This window comes from Python bivittatus, unplaced genomic scaffold (genome assembly GCF_059951505.1).
Source record: "Python bivittatus isolate LINGU-HERP-01145 unplaced genomic scaffold, Pbiv_v1 ctg000480_np1212, whole genome shotgun sequence".
Taxonomy (NCBI): domain Eukaryota; kingdom Metazoa; phylum Chordata; class Lepidosauria; order Squamata; family Pythonidae; genus Python; species Python bivittatus.
Genome location: NW_028277075.1, coordinates 74,223,204 through 74,242,791, shown reverse-complemented (window position 1 = coordinate 74,242,791; position 19,588 = coordinate 74,223,204). Strand labels below are relative to the sequence as shown.

General features: G+C 38.9%; 2 protein-coding genes across 2 annotated transcripts in view; both read right to left on the bottom strand.

Moving 5' to 3' along the window:
* Window positions 1–13,728, bottom strand: part of AGBL2 (AGBL carboxypeptidase 2) — a 45,157-nt gene extending 31,429 nt beyond the window's left edge. The window contains exons 1-6 of the mRNA XM_088146321.1: window positions 13,096–13,728; window positions 12,700–12,763; window positions 10,760–10,888; window positions 10,454–10,642; window positions 7,859–7,966; window positions 5,593–5,743 (exon numbers count right to left, since the gene is read on the bottom strand). Coding sequence (XP_088002447.1) covers window positions 5,593–5,743; window positions 7,859–7,966; window positions 10,454–10,642; window positions 10,760–10,888; window positions 12,700–12,763; window positions 13,096–13,128 — 674 coding nt within the window. The 5' untranslated portion in view covers window positions 13,129–13,728. The remainder of the gene's footprint in view (window positions 1–5,592; window positions 5,744–7,858; window positions 7,967–10,453; window positions 10,643–10,759; window positions 10,889–12,699; window positions 12,764–13,095) is intronic.
* A 4,922-nt stretch (window positions 13,729–18,650) lies between these two features.
* Window positions 18,651–19,588, bottom strand: part of FNBP4 (formin binding protein 4) — a 28,825-nt gene continuing 27,887 nt past the window's right edge. The window contains 1 exon segment of the mRNA XM_088146320.1: window positions 18,651–19,316. Coding sequence (XP_088002446.1) covers window positions 19,226–19,316 — 91 coding nt within the window. The 3' untranslated portion in view covers window positions 18,651–19,225.

The following is a 19,588-nucleotide window of genomic DNA, read 5'->3' as shown; positions in this document are numbered from 1 at the left end:
GATGATGCCTCTCCATGCCCCTCCAAGTCTCAATGCTATATGCTAGGTCATCCCTCTTATCTCTAATAAGATCCTGGATGAGGGAGGCCTTATTACAGGCCAACCTGGCATTTAGTAGTAGCAACTAGAACCCAGGACTGCTGAGGATCCAGTGCCCTGGTACTGGGGCTAAGCCCAAGAAAGAATCATACAAGGCACTGAATGCAGATTCTTTGAGAATGGCTCATCCCCTGGCTGCCATCATCTCTCTCTCTGCCCCTCTGTTCACTTAGGGATTCACTAAATATATAATTTGACCAGGGGGCCTAAACTTTTGTATGCAAATGTATCTGCAACTAAAAACAGTATGATTTCTTATGCCTTTCATAAATAAGTCAGAGGAAACTAGTATCTTGGGTAAATGTTGCTGAAAGAAACAAAACGCAAGCATGTAAAAGTATCGTTATGGTTATAGCTATCAGCTAACTGCAGTTTAAAAGAAGTGATTGCAAATAGCCCTGTATTATCAGGAGATATAAAAAGAAGATGACATCGTGTTGGTCTGTTAGAAAAGATCCAAAATTCACAGTCATAAAATAAAAAGCAAAGTTTTTAGTTCTCTAGAACTTTTAATCACTCTGAAAGTTAAGCAAACCAACACAGGGAGTGGGGAAGAAGAGTGAGAGATGAAACTTAGCTAAAGATATCTTAGATGCAGGCACTTCTCTTACAATCTGACATGGAGAATCAGATCTGCTACTGTACAGAAAGCCTCTACGCTGATTCCCTCTTTTAAAAAGTTACTTATTACTATTGCAGTATAACTATTCCAATGTTCTCTCATCCATGGAAATGAGATGAAACCCAATTATACCAGATCTGAAGCTCACTTACACAAATTAATTATTACAGCACATATCTCCATGCAACAATGCACACTTTTAATCAGATTGGCTACCAGCCTAATTCTAAAATGGAATGTTTTGTGGGATGCTAATCAGGAATTGAGAGAGAGTAATACTGGTAAGAATTATGGACTTTCAGATGGATGTACATGTCCTTTTCTTGCCCAGAAACCCATGAAAAGAGCTAGCAGAATCTTTGCTACATCTATGTACATTCACCTCCTTCGCACTTAGTCTAGACTGGAAACATTCGTTGTGCTAATGATGAAGATTTTTCTCTGGCCCTGTTCTTGTTGTTGTTTAGTCGTTAAGTCGTGTCCAACTCTCCGTGACCCCATGAACCATACTGCGCCAGGCCTTCCGGTCCTTCACTGCCTCCCTGAGTTTGCTCAGTTTCATGCTCATTGCTTCAGTGATGCTATCTAACCATCTCATCCTCTGCCGTCCTCTTCTCCTTTTGCCTTCAATCTTTCCCAGCATCAGGGTCTTTTCCAAAGAGTCCTCTCTTCACATTAGGTGACCAAAGTATCTGAGCTTGAGCTTCATTATCGATCCTTCCAATGAGCAATCAGGGTTGATTTCCTTTAAGATTGACTGGTTTGACCTCCTAGCAGTCCAGGGGACTCTCAAGAGTCTTCTCCAGCACCACAGTTCAAAGGCATCAATTCTTCGGCGCTCCGCCTTCTTTATGGTCCAGCTCTCACAGCCATACATTACTACTGGAAAAACCATAGCTTTGACTATGCGGATCTTTGTCGGCAAGGTGACGTCTCTGCTTTTTAATATGCTATCTAGGCTTGCCATAGCTTTCCTCCCAAGGAGCAAGCGTCTTTTAATTTCATGGCTGCAGTCTCCATCTGCGGTGATCTTGGAGCCCAAATAAATGAAGTCTGTTACTGCTTCCATTTCTACCCCTTCTATTTGCCAGGAATTGATGGGTCCAGATGCCATGATCTTAGTTTTTTTAATGTTGAGTTTCAAACCAGCTTTCGCACTCTCCTCTTTCACCCTCATCAAGAGGCTCTTTAGTTCTTCTTCACTTTCTGCCATTAGGGTGGTATCGTCTGCATATCTGAGGTTGTTGATGATTCTCCCTGCAATCTTAATTCCGGCTTGTGATTCTTCCAGCCTGGCATTTCTCATGATGTACTCTGCATATAGGTTAAATAAGCAGGGTGACAGTATACAGCCTTGTCGTACACCTTTCCCTATTTTGAACCAATCAGTTGTTCCGTGACTGGTTCTAACTGTTGCTTCTTGGCCTGCATACAGATTTCTCAGGAGACAGGTAAGGTGGTCTGGTACTCCCATCTCTTTAAGAATTTGCCACAGTTTGTTGTGATCCACACAATCAAAAGCTTTTGCATAGTCAATGAAGCAGAAGTAGATATTTTTCTGGAACTCTCGTGCTTTCTCCATGATCCAGCGAATGTTGGCGATTTGATCTCTAGTTCCTCTGCCTCTTCGAAACCCAGCTTGTACATCCGGTAGTTCTCGGTTCATGTATTGCTGAAGCCTAGCTTGTAGGATTTTGAGCATAACCTTGTTAGCATGTGAAATGAGTGCAATTGTGCGATAGTTTGAGCATTCTTTGGCATTGCCCTTCTTTGGAATTGGAACGTAAACTGACCTTTTCCAATCCCGTGGCCACTGTTGCGTTTTCCAAACTTGCTGGCATATTGAGTGCAGCACTTTAACACCATCGTCTTTTAGTATTTTAAATAACTCAGCTGGAATACTGTCATCTCCACTAGCTTTGTTGTTAGCAATGCTTCCTAAGGCCCACTTGACTTCACTCTCTAGGATGTCTGGCTCAAGGTCAGCGATCACACCAGCGTGGACATCAGGGACATTAAGATCTTTCTTGTATAGTTCTTCTGTGTATTCTTGCCACCTCTTCTTAATCTCTTCTGCTTCTGTTAGGTCCCTGCCTTTTTGTCCTTTATCATGCCCATCTTTGCACTAAACGTTCCTTTCATATCTCCAATTTTCTTGAAGAGATCTCTAGTCTTCCCCATTCTATTGTTTTCCTCAATTTCTTTGCATTGTTCATTTAAGAAGGCTTTCTTATCTCTCCTTGCTATTCTCTGGAAATCTGCATTCAGTTGCTTATATCTTTCCCTTTCACCCTTGCTTTTCGCATTCCTTCTTTCCACAGCTATTTGTAAAGCCTCATCAGACAGCCATTTTGCTTTCTTGCATTTCTTTTTCTTTGGGATGGTTTTAGTTGCTGCCTCCTGTACAATGTTACGGACCTCCGTCCATAGTTCTTCAGGCACTCTGTCTACCAAATCTAATCCTCTAAATCTATTCATCACCTTCACTGTGTACTCACAAGGAATATGATCTAAGTCATACCTGAGTGGTCTAGTGGTTTTCCCTACATTCTTCAATTTAAGCCTAAATTTTGCAGTAAGAAGCTCATGATCTGAGCCAAAGTCAGCTCCTGGTCTTGTTTTTGCTGTCTGTATAGAGCTTCTCCATCTTTGGCTGCAAAGTATGTAATCAATCTGGTTTCGGTATTGACCATCTGGTGATGTCCATGTGTAGAGTCGTCTCTTGTGTGGTTGGAAAAGAGTGTTTGCTATGACTAGCTTGTTCTCTTGACAGAACTCTATTAGCCTTTGCCCTGCTTCATTTTGTACTCCAAGGCCAAACTTGCCTGTTATTCCGATTACTCCTTGACTTCCTACTTTAGCATTCCAATCCCCTATGATGAAAAGGACATCTTTTTTTGGTGCTAGTTCTAGAAGATGTTGTAGGTCTTCATAGAAGCGGTCAACCTCAGCTTCTTCAGCATCAGTGGTTGGGGCATAGACTTGGATGACTGTGATATTGAATGGTTTGCCTTGGATACGCACTGAGATCATTCTGTCGTTTTTGAGGTTGTACCCCATTACTGCTTTTCCGACTCTCTTATTGACTATGATTGCAACTCCATTTCTTCTAAGGGTTTCTTGCCCACAGTAGTAGATATAATGGTCACCCGAATTAAATTCACCCATTCCCGTCCATTTCAGTTCGCTGATTCCCAAGATGTCGATGTTCAGTCTTGTCATCTCATGCTTGACCACATCCAGCTTGCCGTGGTTCATAGATCTTACATTCCAGGTACCTATACAATATTGTTCTTTGCAGCATCGGACCTTCTTTTCGCTTCCAGATACATCCACAGCTGAACGTCCTTTCGGCTTTGGCCCAGCCGCTTCACTCTTTCTGGAGCTACTTGGAATTGCCCTCCGCTCTTCCCCAGTAGCATATTGGACACCTTCCGACCTGAGGGGCTCATCTTCCGGCGTCATATCTTTTAGCCTTTTAACATTGTCCATGGGGTTTTCTTGGCAAGGATACTGGAGTGGGTTGCCATTTCCTTCTCCAGTGGACCACATTTTGTCAGAACTCTCTGTCATGACCTGTCCGTCTTGGGTGGCCCTGCACGGTATAGCTCATGGCTTCACTGAGTTACGCAAGCCCCTTCGCCACGACAAGGCAGTGATCCATGAAGGGGTCTGGCCCTGTAGTCTGTTACAATTCATTAGAAATGACTAACACTTTGCTTCAACCAGGGATACTTAACACTAGAAATCATATTTGTAAATATATTAGTATAATGACATAACATTATATGATATTACCAAGATGCTAACTTGGCAATAATAAGCAAATCAAGACAATATCAAGTGGAGCTTGTTGCAAGGATGGCTGAACTGGAGTCTTATTGAGGAAAAAAAAGGTCCGCGCATACATGGTGTAATGGGGAGAACTAAGGCTACTGCAACTAAAAACATAATTTTGATGTGCCATTTCAATTTACTCAAACACAATTTACTGAGGGGAAAATGCATCTCTAATACCTTCTGTTAATACTGCTGCCTATGAAATGTTGCTTCTGTTGCATCAACAAAGCATCCAAGAACAGTAAACTTCTCAATATACTACAGCTTTCATCCTTATACTCACTACATTAATTTTATTAGTAAGTACTCAGTATAAAAATGTAACATATCTTCAGATACACTTCAGTAAAAATGTTGGGAACTCAGCAAACTAGTTATGGATGCTGGGCATAAAATTACATGCTGAATATATAAACAATGCATATACTAAAGAACATTCTACAGGATTGGTATAACAAACTTGCAAAACAAGGAATCTTGTGAACCTTAAAGAGCAAGTTATGTCATGGAAAGTTGTTAGGGTGCTTTCAGACTAGGTAAGAAGCTCCGAGCATAATTAATCAAAACATATTATGCAGCTTGTTCACCTTTCCCCCTTTAACAGTTTTTTTTATAGAAAACATGGAAGGATTATAAATGGAAAATGAGTTCTGAGAAGTAAGGTTATTTCATAGTAAAAATTTGCTAGGAACTCATTTAGCTTTAGGAGGTGTAAGAATTGTTTTAAAGTGTCATGAAAGAGTTAATCAGGTCCCTCACATTTGTGCAGAGAACTGCATAAATTAAAATATCTGGAATAATTAGTTATATACCAATTTACATTAAAAGTGATGATGAAATAAAGCACATCTGAAATGTGAAGCATCTCTAACAGGCACCTGATTTGTAAAAATAATATTAATAATTTTAGCACTGAATATTAACACAAGAGCACACTAAATGCCTAACAACTAATTATCCTAGCCCTTCATTAAAAAAATGTTCCCCTTTTCTGGTCTCACACAGTTTCCTGCCCAACTCTTCTTACTCACACCCTGATTGCTTTCTGGAGATTCCCACTTTCAAAGCGTGATTCAAATAACAGTACAGTATCTTCTGGATCTTTTAAGCTGACTGCAGCTGACGTGACAGGTTCCCTTGCTCCTCCAACTCGTGAACCGGTAAAACAGGTACCTGTAGTTGCTGCAGAAGAAGAGGAATGGCTGTCAACAAAGAATAATAGATCTTGGTCTCAGCAACTAGATCTGTGTATCAGTTCTGCAGAATCCATTATTAAAATTACTGACAAACACTAATCTCCCATGGAAAAATAGCAATTAAAATTGACTGCAGGTGATTTCAGTTTGTACTTCAGTTCTGCTACTTTCTAAAAACTGGGCAAAATTAAAAATATACAGGAATACTATACAGAACTCCTCTAAGTTTCCTCGATTATGACTAAGAACTAAATTAGATAGCATATGCAAGGCAATGTGTGTAACAGTCCCCAAACAAATTATTCAAATTTAAAGCAACAATGAGAGGCTATGGTTGAACAGCAGAATAGTGAAGAGGTGCATCATTCTGCCTTCAACAAACATTTTTTATTGTCGTTTTCCACTTTATGCTTTTTTTTTACATTTGAAAGAAAAGGCTGATGGATGTTGGTACGTTTGGTAAAGAACCTGAGGTGGGGCGGGGAGTTAAATTCAAGCAATCCAAGTCCCACCCAATCCATTTTTTTTTCTTTCTCCCTCTTCCCTCAAATTACACTCATAACATTTTTTCTTCCCTCACTTCACATCATTTGATTGCTAACATAATGCAAGAAAATAGCAAACTTTGTGATTTATTACTTTAAACTGAGAAACTTAAATGTACTGCATACTCCCTGAGTTTGTAAAAAAAAACATTTTATTTTGGGATATTCATTTTGTTTACACAATGACTGGCACACAAGTACTCCAGTTCACTGTTAGGAATGCTAAGGATGATGGTAGGTTGGTAGGTATAGGTATATGTAAAGATACAGCTTTTCTTTCACTGTCTTTGAACTCTCACATCCCTAAATATAGCATCTACCTTTTCCTTTCCGATGGCAAATTCTGAAAACTTGGTTCTGCAAGTTAATACTCATTATGTACCATTCTTAGCATTTTTATATGTTTAATGAAGCATGAGAGGATAGGAGTGATATTCTAGAGAGCCTCCACAAGCCCCTGATGCTTAGAAATCACACGAAAGTAATTCAGTCTGTCTACAGACAGTTCTCCTAAAAATTCCCCAAATAATTTGTTGATACATACTCAGCAGTAAGATTCAGCTTTTACATTCTTACTACAATACAACAATGCATAGTTCATGGACTGAGAATGCTTATCTTAGAATCTACCAAGATGGAATGTAAATCAACTTACATTTATTCACAGAGTTTAATATCTAGGCCAAATCATATTTTGATAAAAGATAAACCATACTTCTAATTGATAATCCAGCATAATTTACTTTCCTTTCTAGCATCCCATAGTCTGTTATCTATACTACTTTCTTTCTCTTCTTGATTCTAATTCACAGCTAACTCTTGTCTCTCTGTTTTGCCTTTTTAATTTTGAATTCCCCATTTCCAAGTTTCTCTTCTGATTTTATCAACAGATTCACTCTATGCTATTGAATTCTATTTTGAATTTCCATCATCCTCCCTGCCAATTTCTCCATTCAGTCTTTTGTTAGAACTGATACATCCATTTAAAGCATCAGTATATCCTGTTTTAAAAAATAAAGGAAGATAACCTTTCTTAAGTATAGGAGAAAGCAATGCATATGGAACATAACTTTCAGCTGATACATTATTTGACTTGTAAGTATGTATTATGCTAGATGTTGTGAAGCTGAGAACCACTATGAAAAAAACTATGATAATTTTTAAAATGTTACGATATGTAAACCAAATAATAAGGCATAGATTATTTGTGCTCGCCATTTAATGTAGGATTTTATATGACTAATTTTCTACAGGTGAAGGAATTCATGTAGAACTGTATATGAACTTCTAGGAAATCATTAAAGATGAATTCAATAATTTATAAAAAGTTACAATTAATTATCATTACATTGAACTACGAAGCGGTTATTCTAATGTGCAGATCTAATGTTTGTAGACATACACATACACTAAACAGATATACATGGATGGTTTCAAAACTAAAATTATGATTTTTTTCCACTTTTGCAGAATGTATCCTGCACTGTTCTCATCCATTGACTTTAGCTAATAGGCATCTTTTTAGCACTGTAGTATCATCCCATGTATACCAATACCTGGTTCTATGAAATAGACAACAGTTCCAGAATTCTCTCCAACTACTTCTGGTGCAAATTCATTTCCAGTTGGCTGATAAAAAGGTTCAGGTTCAGGGGGAACCCATTCTAATAAACAAGCAAATAATGACGTACTTATTTTTACTGTGTTTTTGAATCCCTAATTTAAAAATTAAATACTTTCTCTTTACTCTGGTTTGCTCCCTCTTCCAATTTGAGTTTCTACTCAGTTCCATTCTAAAGACACTTTGCAGTATGACATGCAAGCACACAGAACAGATTTTTAACATTGATTTATTTGTTGGAAGAAACAGTGCATGAAATTATCACCTTAATCAAATCCTGTAATAATGAAAATAGGTGAGCCAAAAAGTGAAAAATAGGCAGGGCCACAATATATATAATATATATATATATTTAAATATAAATATTATATATATTTAAATATATATATCCGGCGTGAACCAAATTGTTTGTGAACAGAAGCGTTCGTGAACTGAGGTACCACTGTGTGTGTGTATGTATGTATGTATATATGTGTATGTAAGTATATGTGTATGTGTATCTATATCTATATCTAGATATATATATTTTATATATATTTATATATATATTTATAAATATATTATATATATATTTAAATAAAAAATTTTAAATTTCACATATTCATATGATTGAATAAAAAATATATTCTGTTTCCAGCAATGGCCACATGCCTTCAAGAAGTCCAGACGGAGGGCCAAACGGTCACAGCAGACAGGATGCTTATATATATAGATATAGATATAGATATAGATATAGATATAGATATAGATATAGATACACATATACTTACATACACATATATACATACATACATACACACACACAGTGGTACCTCAGTTCACGAACGCTTCTGTTCACAAACAATTTGGTTCACGAACAGCTCCGTTCACAAAATTTTGCCTCCGTTCGCGAACGCCGGATCGGGTTACAAACAGGATCCGCAGCCATTTTCCCTCCCGTGACACGTGGTCGCGGCTTCCTGTAGGGAGGGGGACTCTCCGTCTAAGCAGTAACCACCTCCCCACCCGCCTTCCTGTCCTCCACGCCAGAAGTCGCGTCGAGCAAGGTTAGCGTTCTCTCTCTTTGTACTGTACTTTGTGTCATATTTTTGCGGTTAAAAAAAAAAAACATATGGTTCAGAACGGATTAACCGTAATTACATTGAACCTTATGGGGAAATTTGATTCGGGACGCGATCAAAAATTGGTTGGCGACCAAATTCAGAGGGGTCAGAGCGGATTAACTGTATTTACATTGAACCTTATGGGAAAATTTGATTCGGTTCATGACCAATTCGGTTCGCGACCAGAATCGCGGAACGAATTAAGTTCGTGAACCGAGGTACCACTGTATATATTTTCCTCTTTCAGTGAAAATCAATTGTTCTGAGCCAACTACTTAAATACACTAAAACACTTATGTACCTATTCAACCATTTCATCATCAACTAGGTATTTTAAAAATCTAAAAAGGTGTAAAATACATTCCATCCTGGATATTTTTCATTTATCAACTTTTTGAAGCAGTTTGTTATTGAAATACAATACTGTAGTTTGCCACCAAATTTCAGTACTAAACAGGATAGACAGACTTTGACTGAAATTCAGTGCCAAATGAAGATGATGCTCTGGAAGTCACTCTAAAATTTCAAGGAAATCATAAATTACCAACTCTTGATGTAACCAAACTAAAGGTTTAATGTTATGTTTTAAATAAAAAATTGGGAATGTTCTCATCATAGAGCTATAAACTGGATTTTTTTTTTATTTTGAGTATGAAAGTATTCTGAAAAATGATTGAAAATACAAATAATACAATTTTAAATACCTATTTAAAAAGCTAATTAAGCATAAAGAAATAAGCCTTGCTGAAAGAAAATCAGCATGCTTTCCAAACTGTTAATCCTATCTCACCATCCTTCTTAAGTTCTTTGAAAATTTCATCAGGGACATGAATAAAAATGACTGTCAACACGGTATATTTGGATTTGACCCTGTTGATATTATATATTTGGATTTTTAAAAAGCCTTTGATAACATTTCTCAACAAAGGCTGTCGAGTAAACTTAGTAGTCATAGGACAAGTGGACCTGTTCTTTTATGCATTGCCATCTGGCCACAAACAGAAAACACTTCCTCACACAGCACATAATTAACTTGTGGAATTCATTACTACAAGACATAGTAATGGCCACTAGCAGGATAGACTTTAAAGTGGGATCAGATAAATTCACGGAAGATGGGTCTATTAATTACTAGTAGTCTTAAATACTCAATATTACCACCAGGTTGGGGGTAGCATGCCTCCAAGTGTTTGTTGTAGGGGAACAATGGTGGGACAGGGGCATGTCTCTGTCTCCTACTTTTGATCACCTGAAGCATCTGGTTGGCCACTGTGAGATGCTGGACTAAGATGGAACTTGGTTTGACCCAGCAGGGCTATTCCCATGTCCTTATGTTCTCTTAAATTTGCAGGGTTATTTCTGGAGTGATTTGCAGTCATATGCAGCAAAATTCTATCCTTGCAATAAATACATGAGATTCAAATTACCAATGTGATAGATACGATCCTCAATTACTTCACACTCTGTTGGCCAGAGTGGGGTCAATTTTGAATTTCTGTTTCTAGGAAGAGAAAAAAGATTCCGAGGTTCCCGTAAGTGCAAGGTACCAGGGCTTTCTAGTTGGTCAAGCATATGCTGTTTACTTTTCAGAAGTGTGGTTTCCATCACTAGTGAACCTGCCAAAGAAAAAAACATTTGCAGTATGCTACTACTTTCTTTACAGATACTTAGTGAAAGTTTTCTTTCATTTTCAATATGACTTGCACAACAGGTTAACAATTCAGTTTACTTACAGAGTAGGTTCTTGTCTGAATCATGTTCTTCTCTATCTCTTTTGTAGAAGTTGCCTGATGTCAATACGTGGCATGAGCTCTCCCAGCTTTCAAGAGGAAAACTAAGCTTGTGAGGAAAATTTTCCTCATCTAAGAAGAAAAATTTGTAATATTATTTAATGAGAACAGTTATTTATAATTAACCTGAACAAAAGTAAAAAAAAAAACTACTATAAGCCTTCAATGAATTACTATACGGGCATTAAAAAGTCAAGAAATATACATTGAGACATTGGCACAGTTGCTAATGTGTTATATTCAACTGCAGCTGTCTACAGATTCCACTTTGCCTTGTACCCCTCTACCATCATATGCCCTAAATCTATTCTGGAGGATTAGGGAATAGTGGGGAAAACCAGATGGAATCTCTACGCATAAACAGAAGTCTGACTGATGTAGGTTATAGTCCAATATCATCTACATGATGGCGAGTTGCCCACCCTTGAAATTGGTATGTACGTAGGGCCAGTTTCAACTGCTCTGTCTAATCTGATGTGCATTAACAATTTCAAGGGTGGGCAATTTTTTCAGCTGAAGGCTGTATTTGAAAAAACTATTTTGGCCTCCAAGTGTCACTGAGGGTTTGGTAATATGGTGCTGTCACAGGTAGTAAGGGTGAACATTTTTTACCTATTTTTTGTTTTTTGGTGGAGGAGGTTTGAGATTGAAAATAGAGTCTTATTCATCAATTTCAATCCTTATTTTAGAAAAAAATACAAGAACTTTTGATATCAAGTATCAACTATGTTCTATTAAATTTCACTGATACCATCCTAGGCATAGTCAAGGGGGAATGAAAAGCCTATAGTTCTCCTCCCTATATCCCTAAACATCATTGAAAGAGGATGACCTGTTTCAGAGTGGTTAGAAGTAAAAGGATAGTGTCTCATACATATGTGTGTGTGCCTCTAAGTCAGTCTTGACCCCTGGCAACTGCCTGGACAAGTCCAGGAAGTTTTCTTGGCGACATTTTCAGAAGTGTTTTGCTGGTGTCTTCTTCCTAGGGCTGAGAGAGAGTAACTCTCCCAAAGTCACTTCATGCCTAAGGCAGAACTAGAACTCTCCAAATTTCTAACCCAGTGCCTTTAACCAATATACTAGACTGTAGTAATATGTAGTATTGCATTAAAGTGTTATTGTTGTTTTTCCCAGTATTTCCTCATTTTACAAGCACAACAGTTTAAGTTGACTGAAAAACAGAATTTCTTTCATATTAGAACTTATCGCCTAAAGTGTTATCCACCTATCCGTGAGCTGGCAGAAAACTACATTAGCACAAAATTTGCTGTGCCCATTGCTGATCTCTGTCTTGCCTCTATACTGTCTCCAATTACTGTTTAGTCATCTCGTCTCTCTCCATGGTAATAGGTAGCAAAACCTAATAGATTTTATATACCTTGAAGCTGACCTTGGATGGTGTCAGAATAAAGGAGAAATTACTATTTTAACATTAGTGCAGCTAAGGACAATTTAAGCCTGTCTCACTTATGGACTGCAGACAATGGACAAGGGTGAGCTGATTTTTAGCTGATATGTTTCTTTTAGTGTTACACTATATTTCATTTGCTGTCAGTTCTCAGAAGTTGTGGAGGTTCCAGGGTATTAAAAAGGAGGTTCACAGAAACTGCAGCCTTGAGCCTCATGCTGTCCACCATTGCAGTAGGAATTGTAAGTATGAAAGTCCTTAATGCCATCTGGACTCCATACAGAATTACATGAATGAAGCAACTATTGCATGATAAGTAACAGTAAGCACTAAGGATTCCTTAATGTTCAAACAATAAAACCAAGCAGTGGAAAGCAATCCCTGACTAGTTCTTTGACAAAGGCAGTATCTCTTGCTCTAGAATGTTACAGATGTAAAAAAACCAGAAACATCAGATTGGGAACAGAGTTCTTACCTCTGAAGTAACCGTAGTACTGGAGATGCTGATATATGAACTTTTCATATGGCTCTTTAAACTGCTGTGGAAAGAATTAGATTTCTGGTCATTTCAAAAGCCAGCATGTATATTTGAAACTCATTTACCATTGTGTAGCAACACTGAGACCAAAGGGAAAATATCTGGATATGCAGTATTTCAAGTTTGATCTTGAAAGAGCTTTCTTCTAATCACACCCAAAATCCAGATTATGCCTCTTCATCACATTTCTCCTAAAAATCTAAAAGTTCACCACTCTCACCCAGAGACCCTAGTTTTTGTTTTACCACCCATCCGACAACTACTCTCAGAAATTAAAAGTGTGAGGCTTTAAATCTAGTCATTTAAAACATTTGAACTGAATTTTGTACTAACCTGACTCTCAGGTTCTGGGTCTGCTGAACACATGTTGAGTGCAATGATGTTAACTGATGTTACCTACAGAAAGCAGGAGAAAAAAATGATACATGAAGGTTAAGAACTTGTCTTGTGCTTAGAAGGAATATCAAATTATTCTGCAAATCTCCTGCTGTACTACAGATTATGTCAAGCAAAAGGTGATGCTGGAGTTGTGAAAATGACAGGAATAAGCGAAGCACGAAACAAAAAGGGTGAAGGGAAGAAGAATGGGCAGCCAGAAGGACGTTTCTTCTTAAAAAGGCTTTCAAAAGAATGTGACAGTCCCTGCTGCCAAGATCACGACAGTTTTGACCCAGAGCACGAAGAAGCGTTGCCTCGATGACCACAGCTTTGGACCTTCACAACCACACGCGCTCGTCCCGGGCGCCAAGGGTGCGCGCGCGCCCCGGCTCCCACGGCCCCGCCAGCGGGAGCCGCTCCTGCACGAGTCTTAACGTACAACAGTCGCCTCGGCTCAGGAGGGAGGAAGGAGGATCCCGTCGGCCCTCCAGATAAGCGCCACGAGGGCTTCCTCCATGCAGGGTAACCCTCGCCCGCCTCTCCCGGCCTCCGGCGCCTCCGACAGTGGCCCTCACGGCCTTTCTCTCTTGTTCCCCTCACTTCCTCTGGAAGCGAACCCGGTATCCTAGCGACCAGCCACGCCAAGCCGCCAGCGGGCGGGGCGGGGGCTGCTCATCGATCTGCCGAAGCCTGTGGTGGCTTTTACAAAAGGGAGGTGGTGGCCGCGTGTTCCCCGTCAGATGCCCGGCTGCGTTTTTTTCTGGGCGCGTTCCTGTTGCCGCCTCTCAAGAATAACCAGGAAGGGTGCGAAGTTTACTTTCAGCGGTGCTCGGTTGCAGCTGCGTGTCTGCATTAAACGTTATTGCTATCAGCCGGCACACTTTCAGGTTGATGTCGCTATTATGATGGGTTGGGTCTCAGTCAACCCCGTCGTTGTTTCCGTGTACCGTTTCAGACGAAATAGCGAGTTGAATGGATAAAAACTGGGCGGAGAGAGAAACGTCGGAATTAACATAGCGTGGGACCCTATAATCAGGTTTCAGCCCAGGCTTCTTAACTTTCTGCTGATCCACATGCAAAGAAAACTAAAATGAGCTGATAGAGCAGGTTATGTATTTTCAGAGATGGAAGTACTGGAAAAATTACGATTAAAAAATACGTGCTCAGAAGTTCCTTAACTCTTTCCCCCAAATTTTCTTTTTTAATTTCTTAACTTTTCTTTTTCCATGAAGTGTAAACAGTAATAAGACACTGTCATAAAGGCATTCCAAGCAATACATTCCTGAAATGTCTACTTATAAGAAAAGATTCTTCAAACCCTTGTTGCATCTGTTTTATAAAAAAGTAGATCCTTTAATACATAGATATTCACTATCTTCTAGGGAAAAAAATATGACTTTTTCTTGTAATAATTGATAATGCTATTTGGGCATCAGTTACAACAATAGTATCTATATTACATTTACTCATCCATTCAGCTAAGGATCAAGATTCAAAAGTTCAAATATATATTTAATCTGTTATAGGGTGGTCATCTTTGTAACAGTTTGATATACAATTAAGCAGTATAAAATCTTGCAGGACAAAACAATTATTTCTTGAGTGAATCAATTTCAGTCTGGAAACTTAATGAAACCTTTTCACATATAAAATTTAAAATCCTATATAATCAAAGTTAATAGGAACTACCACATGGGAATTTAATTGCATACTATTCTATCCTTGAATTTGGTTAACAGGAGCTAAGTATAAGATTACCATTATTAGGCTCATACAAAAATATTTTTCAAAATTAATGAACTACAGTTACAGCTAGCCGTCTTTGGGGAATTACCATACAAAGAAATCTTAGCATATAACAATATGCTATAGTGATTAAGGTGTTGGATTAGGATTGGGGTAACCCAGGTTCAAGTCTGTCCTTAGCTATGGAACCTTTGTTGCTGTTGTCCCTTTGCTGACACCTGGGGACTGCCTGGACAAGTCCCTGCTGTTTTCTTGGCAAGATTTTCAGGAGTGGTTTGCTATTGGCTCCTTCCTAGAGCTGAGAGAGTGGCCTAAAGGCACCCTGCTGGGTTCATGTCTAAAGTAGAACTCAGAATCTCCCAGTGAGCAGCTCAGTGCTGTTAACAACTGCACCAAACTAGCTCTCAATAAAAAGAGCTGGCCCAACTCACCCAGTCGGCTTATGCGCCAAAGGCAGGGCTAAAACTCAGGTTTTCCTGCTCCTAATCCAGCACTTTAACCACTAGACCAAACTGGCTTTTCATGGAAACTTATTGCATGATTCAGAACCAATCACTCTCTTAATCCAAGCTACCTCACAGAATTGTTGTTCCAGGGAAAAATTAAAGGGGAGAATGGTATATACAGTGCTTGAACTCCTAGAGGAAATGTAAGATACAAATTTAACAAGTAAAAAATAGTAAAATATAACTAGAGAAAAAGGAAAGAGAATAGTTTATTCTAAATTATAATGGTATGGTATTTAAATATTGACTTGTTTCGAGCATTGAAGGCATGAAGGTCCCAGCTGCCCAGCTAAAGCAAGCAGACACCTATATTGAGCAGCAGCGATATAGACAGATGCTGGAGGCAGACGATTACTTTACTGACAGCGGCAAAGGCATCAATTCATACTGCGCACGAGAAGGCAAGGGTTTGAGGAATAAACCACTCCTGTATTAAACCAAGAAAACCACATAGACAGAAAATATAAAATGATTAATGATACAGTGCCAGAAGATGGGCCCCTTAGGTTGGGTGGCACTCAACGTGCTACTGAGGAAGAGCTGAGAATTTTCTGCCTTTTAGGATCAACTATCAACAGCAAAGGAACAAGCATCAAGAAGTATGCCACAGACTAGCACTTGGTAGAGAAGCCATGGCCTTGGAAAAGATATTCAGATGCCATGATGTGTCTATACCTACAAAGATCAGAACAGAACAAACCACGGTATTCCCTGTGACATTCTATGGAAGTGAAAGTTGGACTGTGAAGAAGCAGGATAGAAAGAGTACTGACACTTTTGAACTTTGGTGTTGGAGAAGAGTCCCAAGAATACCATGGGCAGTCAAGAAAACAAACGAATGGCTCATCCAACAAATCAGCCCAGAGTTCTCACTCAAGGCACAAATGATCAGGCTCAAATTATCCTAGTTCGAACACATTATGCAAAGACCCAGCTCTCTGGAGAAGCCTCTAATGCTGGGAAAGGTGGAAGGAAAGAGAAGGACAACCAACAGGAAGGTGAATGGACTCAGTTACAGTGGTAATGAATCCACCACTGAAAGACCTAAAGGACCAGGTTAGGAACAGATTGTCATGGAGAAAAATCTATTTATGGGGTCACTAAGAGTCGACACTGACTTAATAGCACATAATCATAATACATATAAGCACTATACAGGCGGTCGACATTAAATCCTTTATACCTTTAAAATGAAATATAAAATGCTAATTATTATCTAAAAGTTCAGCAAGCTATTAAGATTTCAATGTATTGTCGAAGGCTTTCACGGCCGGCATACGATGGCTGGTGTGGGTCTTCCGGGCTGCGTGGCCATGTTCTTGAAGTTCTGTTTCCTAACGTTTCGCCAGCACCTGTGACTGGCATCTTCAGAGTGCAAGAGCAGAGACAGGAGCAGTTCTCTCTGTGCCCAGGGTGATGTGACCCTTTTGTGGGTATTTATAGAGATCTGAGGGGGAAGGGGGATTGGGGGGGGTGTGGGGGTTGGGTTACTGAGTGGCTGCTTGTTTTGGTGTCTGAATATGTGTGTATCTTCCTGGGGATTAGGCAGGGTTTTTTCTTCTATTGAATTGCTAACAAGGGGCTGCTGGGGGTGATTAGCAAGTTCATTGTGTGAACTGTTCACATGTCCTGGTGGTTGAGCTGAGTTCGTTGACCTTTTGCAGGCTGTATTTTTCAGGATTGGTAGCCAGGTTTTGTTGATTTTTAGACTCTCCTCTTTTTTATTGAAACTGCTGGTGTTTGTGAATCTCAATGGCTTCCCGGTATAGCCTGGTATAGTGGCTGTTGGTGTTGTCCAGTATCTCTGTGTTTTCAAATAGGATTTTGTGTCCAGTGTGCTTGAGAGCATGTTCAGCTACTGCAGATTTTTCTGGTTGCTGTAGTCTGCAGTGTCTTTCGTGTTCTTTTATCCTGGTATGGATGCTGCGTTTTGTGGTCCCGATGTATACTTGCCCGCAACTGCATGGTATGCGGTATACTCCTGCGGCGGTGAGGGGATCCCTTTTGTCTTTTGCTGACTTTAGCACTTCTTGTACTTTTCTGGTGGGTCTGAAGATTGTTTGGAAATTGTTTTTTTCCATCAGTTTTCCCATGCGGTCTGTGACCCCTTTGATATAGGGCAGAAATACTTTGTTGGTGGGTGGCTGTTTTTCTTCTTCAGTCGCATGTTGCTTTCTTGGTTTGATGGCTTTTTATTTAAATGCCCCCTTTTTATTTAAAGAGCTAGCCTATTAAGATTTCCTTTTTCTTAGTGGTGAGAAACAGTCAATTAAGGGATCAAATTATAATAAACTTTGGAAAATTCTTCTGTATTCAGTGATTTCACATTCATCCCATCATATAATTTTTAACGCACATACCATATACAGTATACATTTTATACATTTTTTTTCTGAACCACAACAAAACACAGAAGTAAAAAAAAATGGTTTTTGTTTTTTAATTTCAGGGATTAGGGAAGTCATATGTTGCCAGTTTCAGTAAAACACTTAGGTGTTCAGTTGTGCTATTTAGTTCAGATCTGCAGATCACTGAAAGATCCACCACTGATGAGATATATGTACTCCCTATCCTTATCTTTGGTATGTGTATCTGCAGAAAGGTAATTTTACAGAGAGTTTTCATACAAAGTAAGTATTTGCTATGTAATTGTATCATATCTATTGACAATGAGCTCAAGCTAGCATAAAACAGTTCTGAGGTATAAAAAAGGATTTTATTAATGTGTATGTACAAATTTACAAAGCCAGAAACTGGAGAAATACAAACGGCATTCAACCATAAAGTGTCTTTTCTTTCATTTTACAGAAAATCATTATCACTTGATTTAGATATTTAAAAAGCAAACAAGGGAGAATTAACTCAGACATTCATAGGTTGAATAAATATTCAGCCTGGCTTTAAACACAGAACCTTTGCTGGAATTCAGTGACATGGGCTTAAGAATTAAGTACTGAGAAATTAAATTTTCCCACTCCTCTAGCATACATCTATCAAGTAGCAGCCAGTGAGATACGGTGTAAGTGCAGAGTAACACGCAAATGGAGGCGTGCTACCCTATCTTTACGAGAGGGTGCTGCACTGCAACTATGCAGGCCACTCAGCTGTTGCTTAGCCAGCAATATTCAGAGTAGCAAGCCAGAAGCTTCTGCTACAAATAAGTCACTTGGCTCCTTCCTTCTGAATACCCACCAGTAAAAACATGGGAGCACATTCAAAGAGTGCTCAATATGGCAGTTACATACAATATATTTTCCATCTTGTTTTAGCCCCACCAGTGAAACTAGTAGGATGTTACAGCAGCAAAAACAGGAAGGGACGGTTATTTTTAATACAATTAATGAAAATGCCCAGGGGGAAGAAAGGAATAATTCTGTCAAACCCAAAGTGTTGGCAAAAATCAGGAATGAAACAAGGGATTCAAATCCTGAGATGCTATGTTTGATATGAGAAGACCATCCATCTTTCAAATGATGCAAGTGGCAAATTACACCTGGACACGTAACAGTATTTGAGAAAGCAAGAGTGGAAATGTGGAGTAGGAAATGGAACCAGCCAAAGTGCATCAATCAATTATTGGTATCAGCTCCACCAGGGAACTGGACAGAATGGTATGACAGCTGTCTGAAATGGGATTAGATGCTGCTTAATACGGAAGTGGTCAAGCCTAACCATCATTTCACAGGCCTACTTGCCAAAGTATCTCTCCAAAAGATTCCCAAGTCCAACAAAATTCTCTCTCTCAGGTAATTGAACTGAAATAAGTATCCTCAAAGTTACAACAGATCCAACAGTAAAAGGTTTTGAACTGTACATATATGGTTAAAAAAAGCTCATGTGTTTGAAGTGGCTTTCCGCCTTTTGAGTCGAGCTCTCCAGTCTTCAGGCAAAGCCTCAAAATTTGCATTTCTTTCTGCCATACCACTGTAAAAAGAATAGAAAGGAATGTTATTACACCAGTCTAAAAAAAGAAGAACTACACAGTATGATCTAAAAGCAGAAAGAATATTATAATCTTTTAGATGATCTCATACTACACAGTATAAGATCATCTAAAAGCAGAAGGAACATTTTTCTAAATGCGCGCCAATCTATGAAAAAACATATCCTAAGTAACGAACCTTTCTTGTATATAGTACATATTAATTTTTTTATTATACAGTATCTTCTATAACACAGTATGTTACAAAGCAATT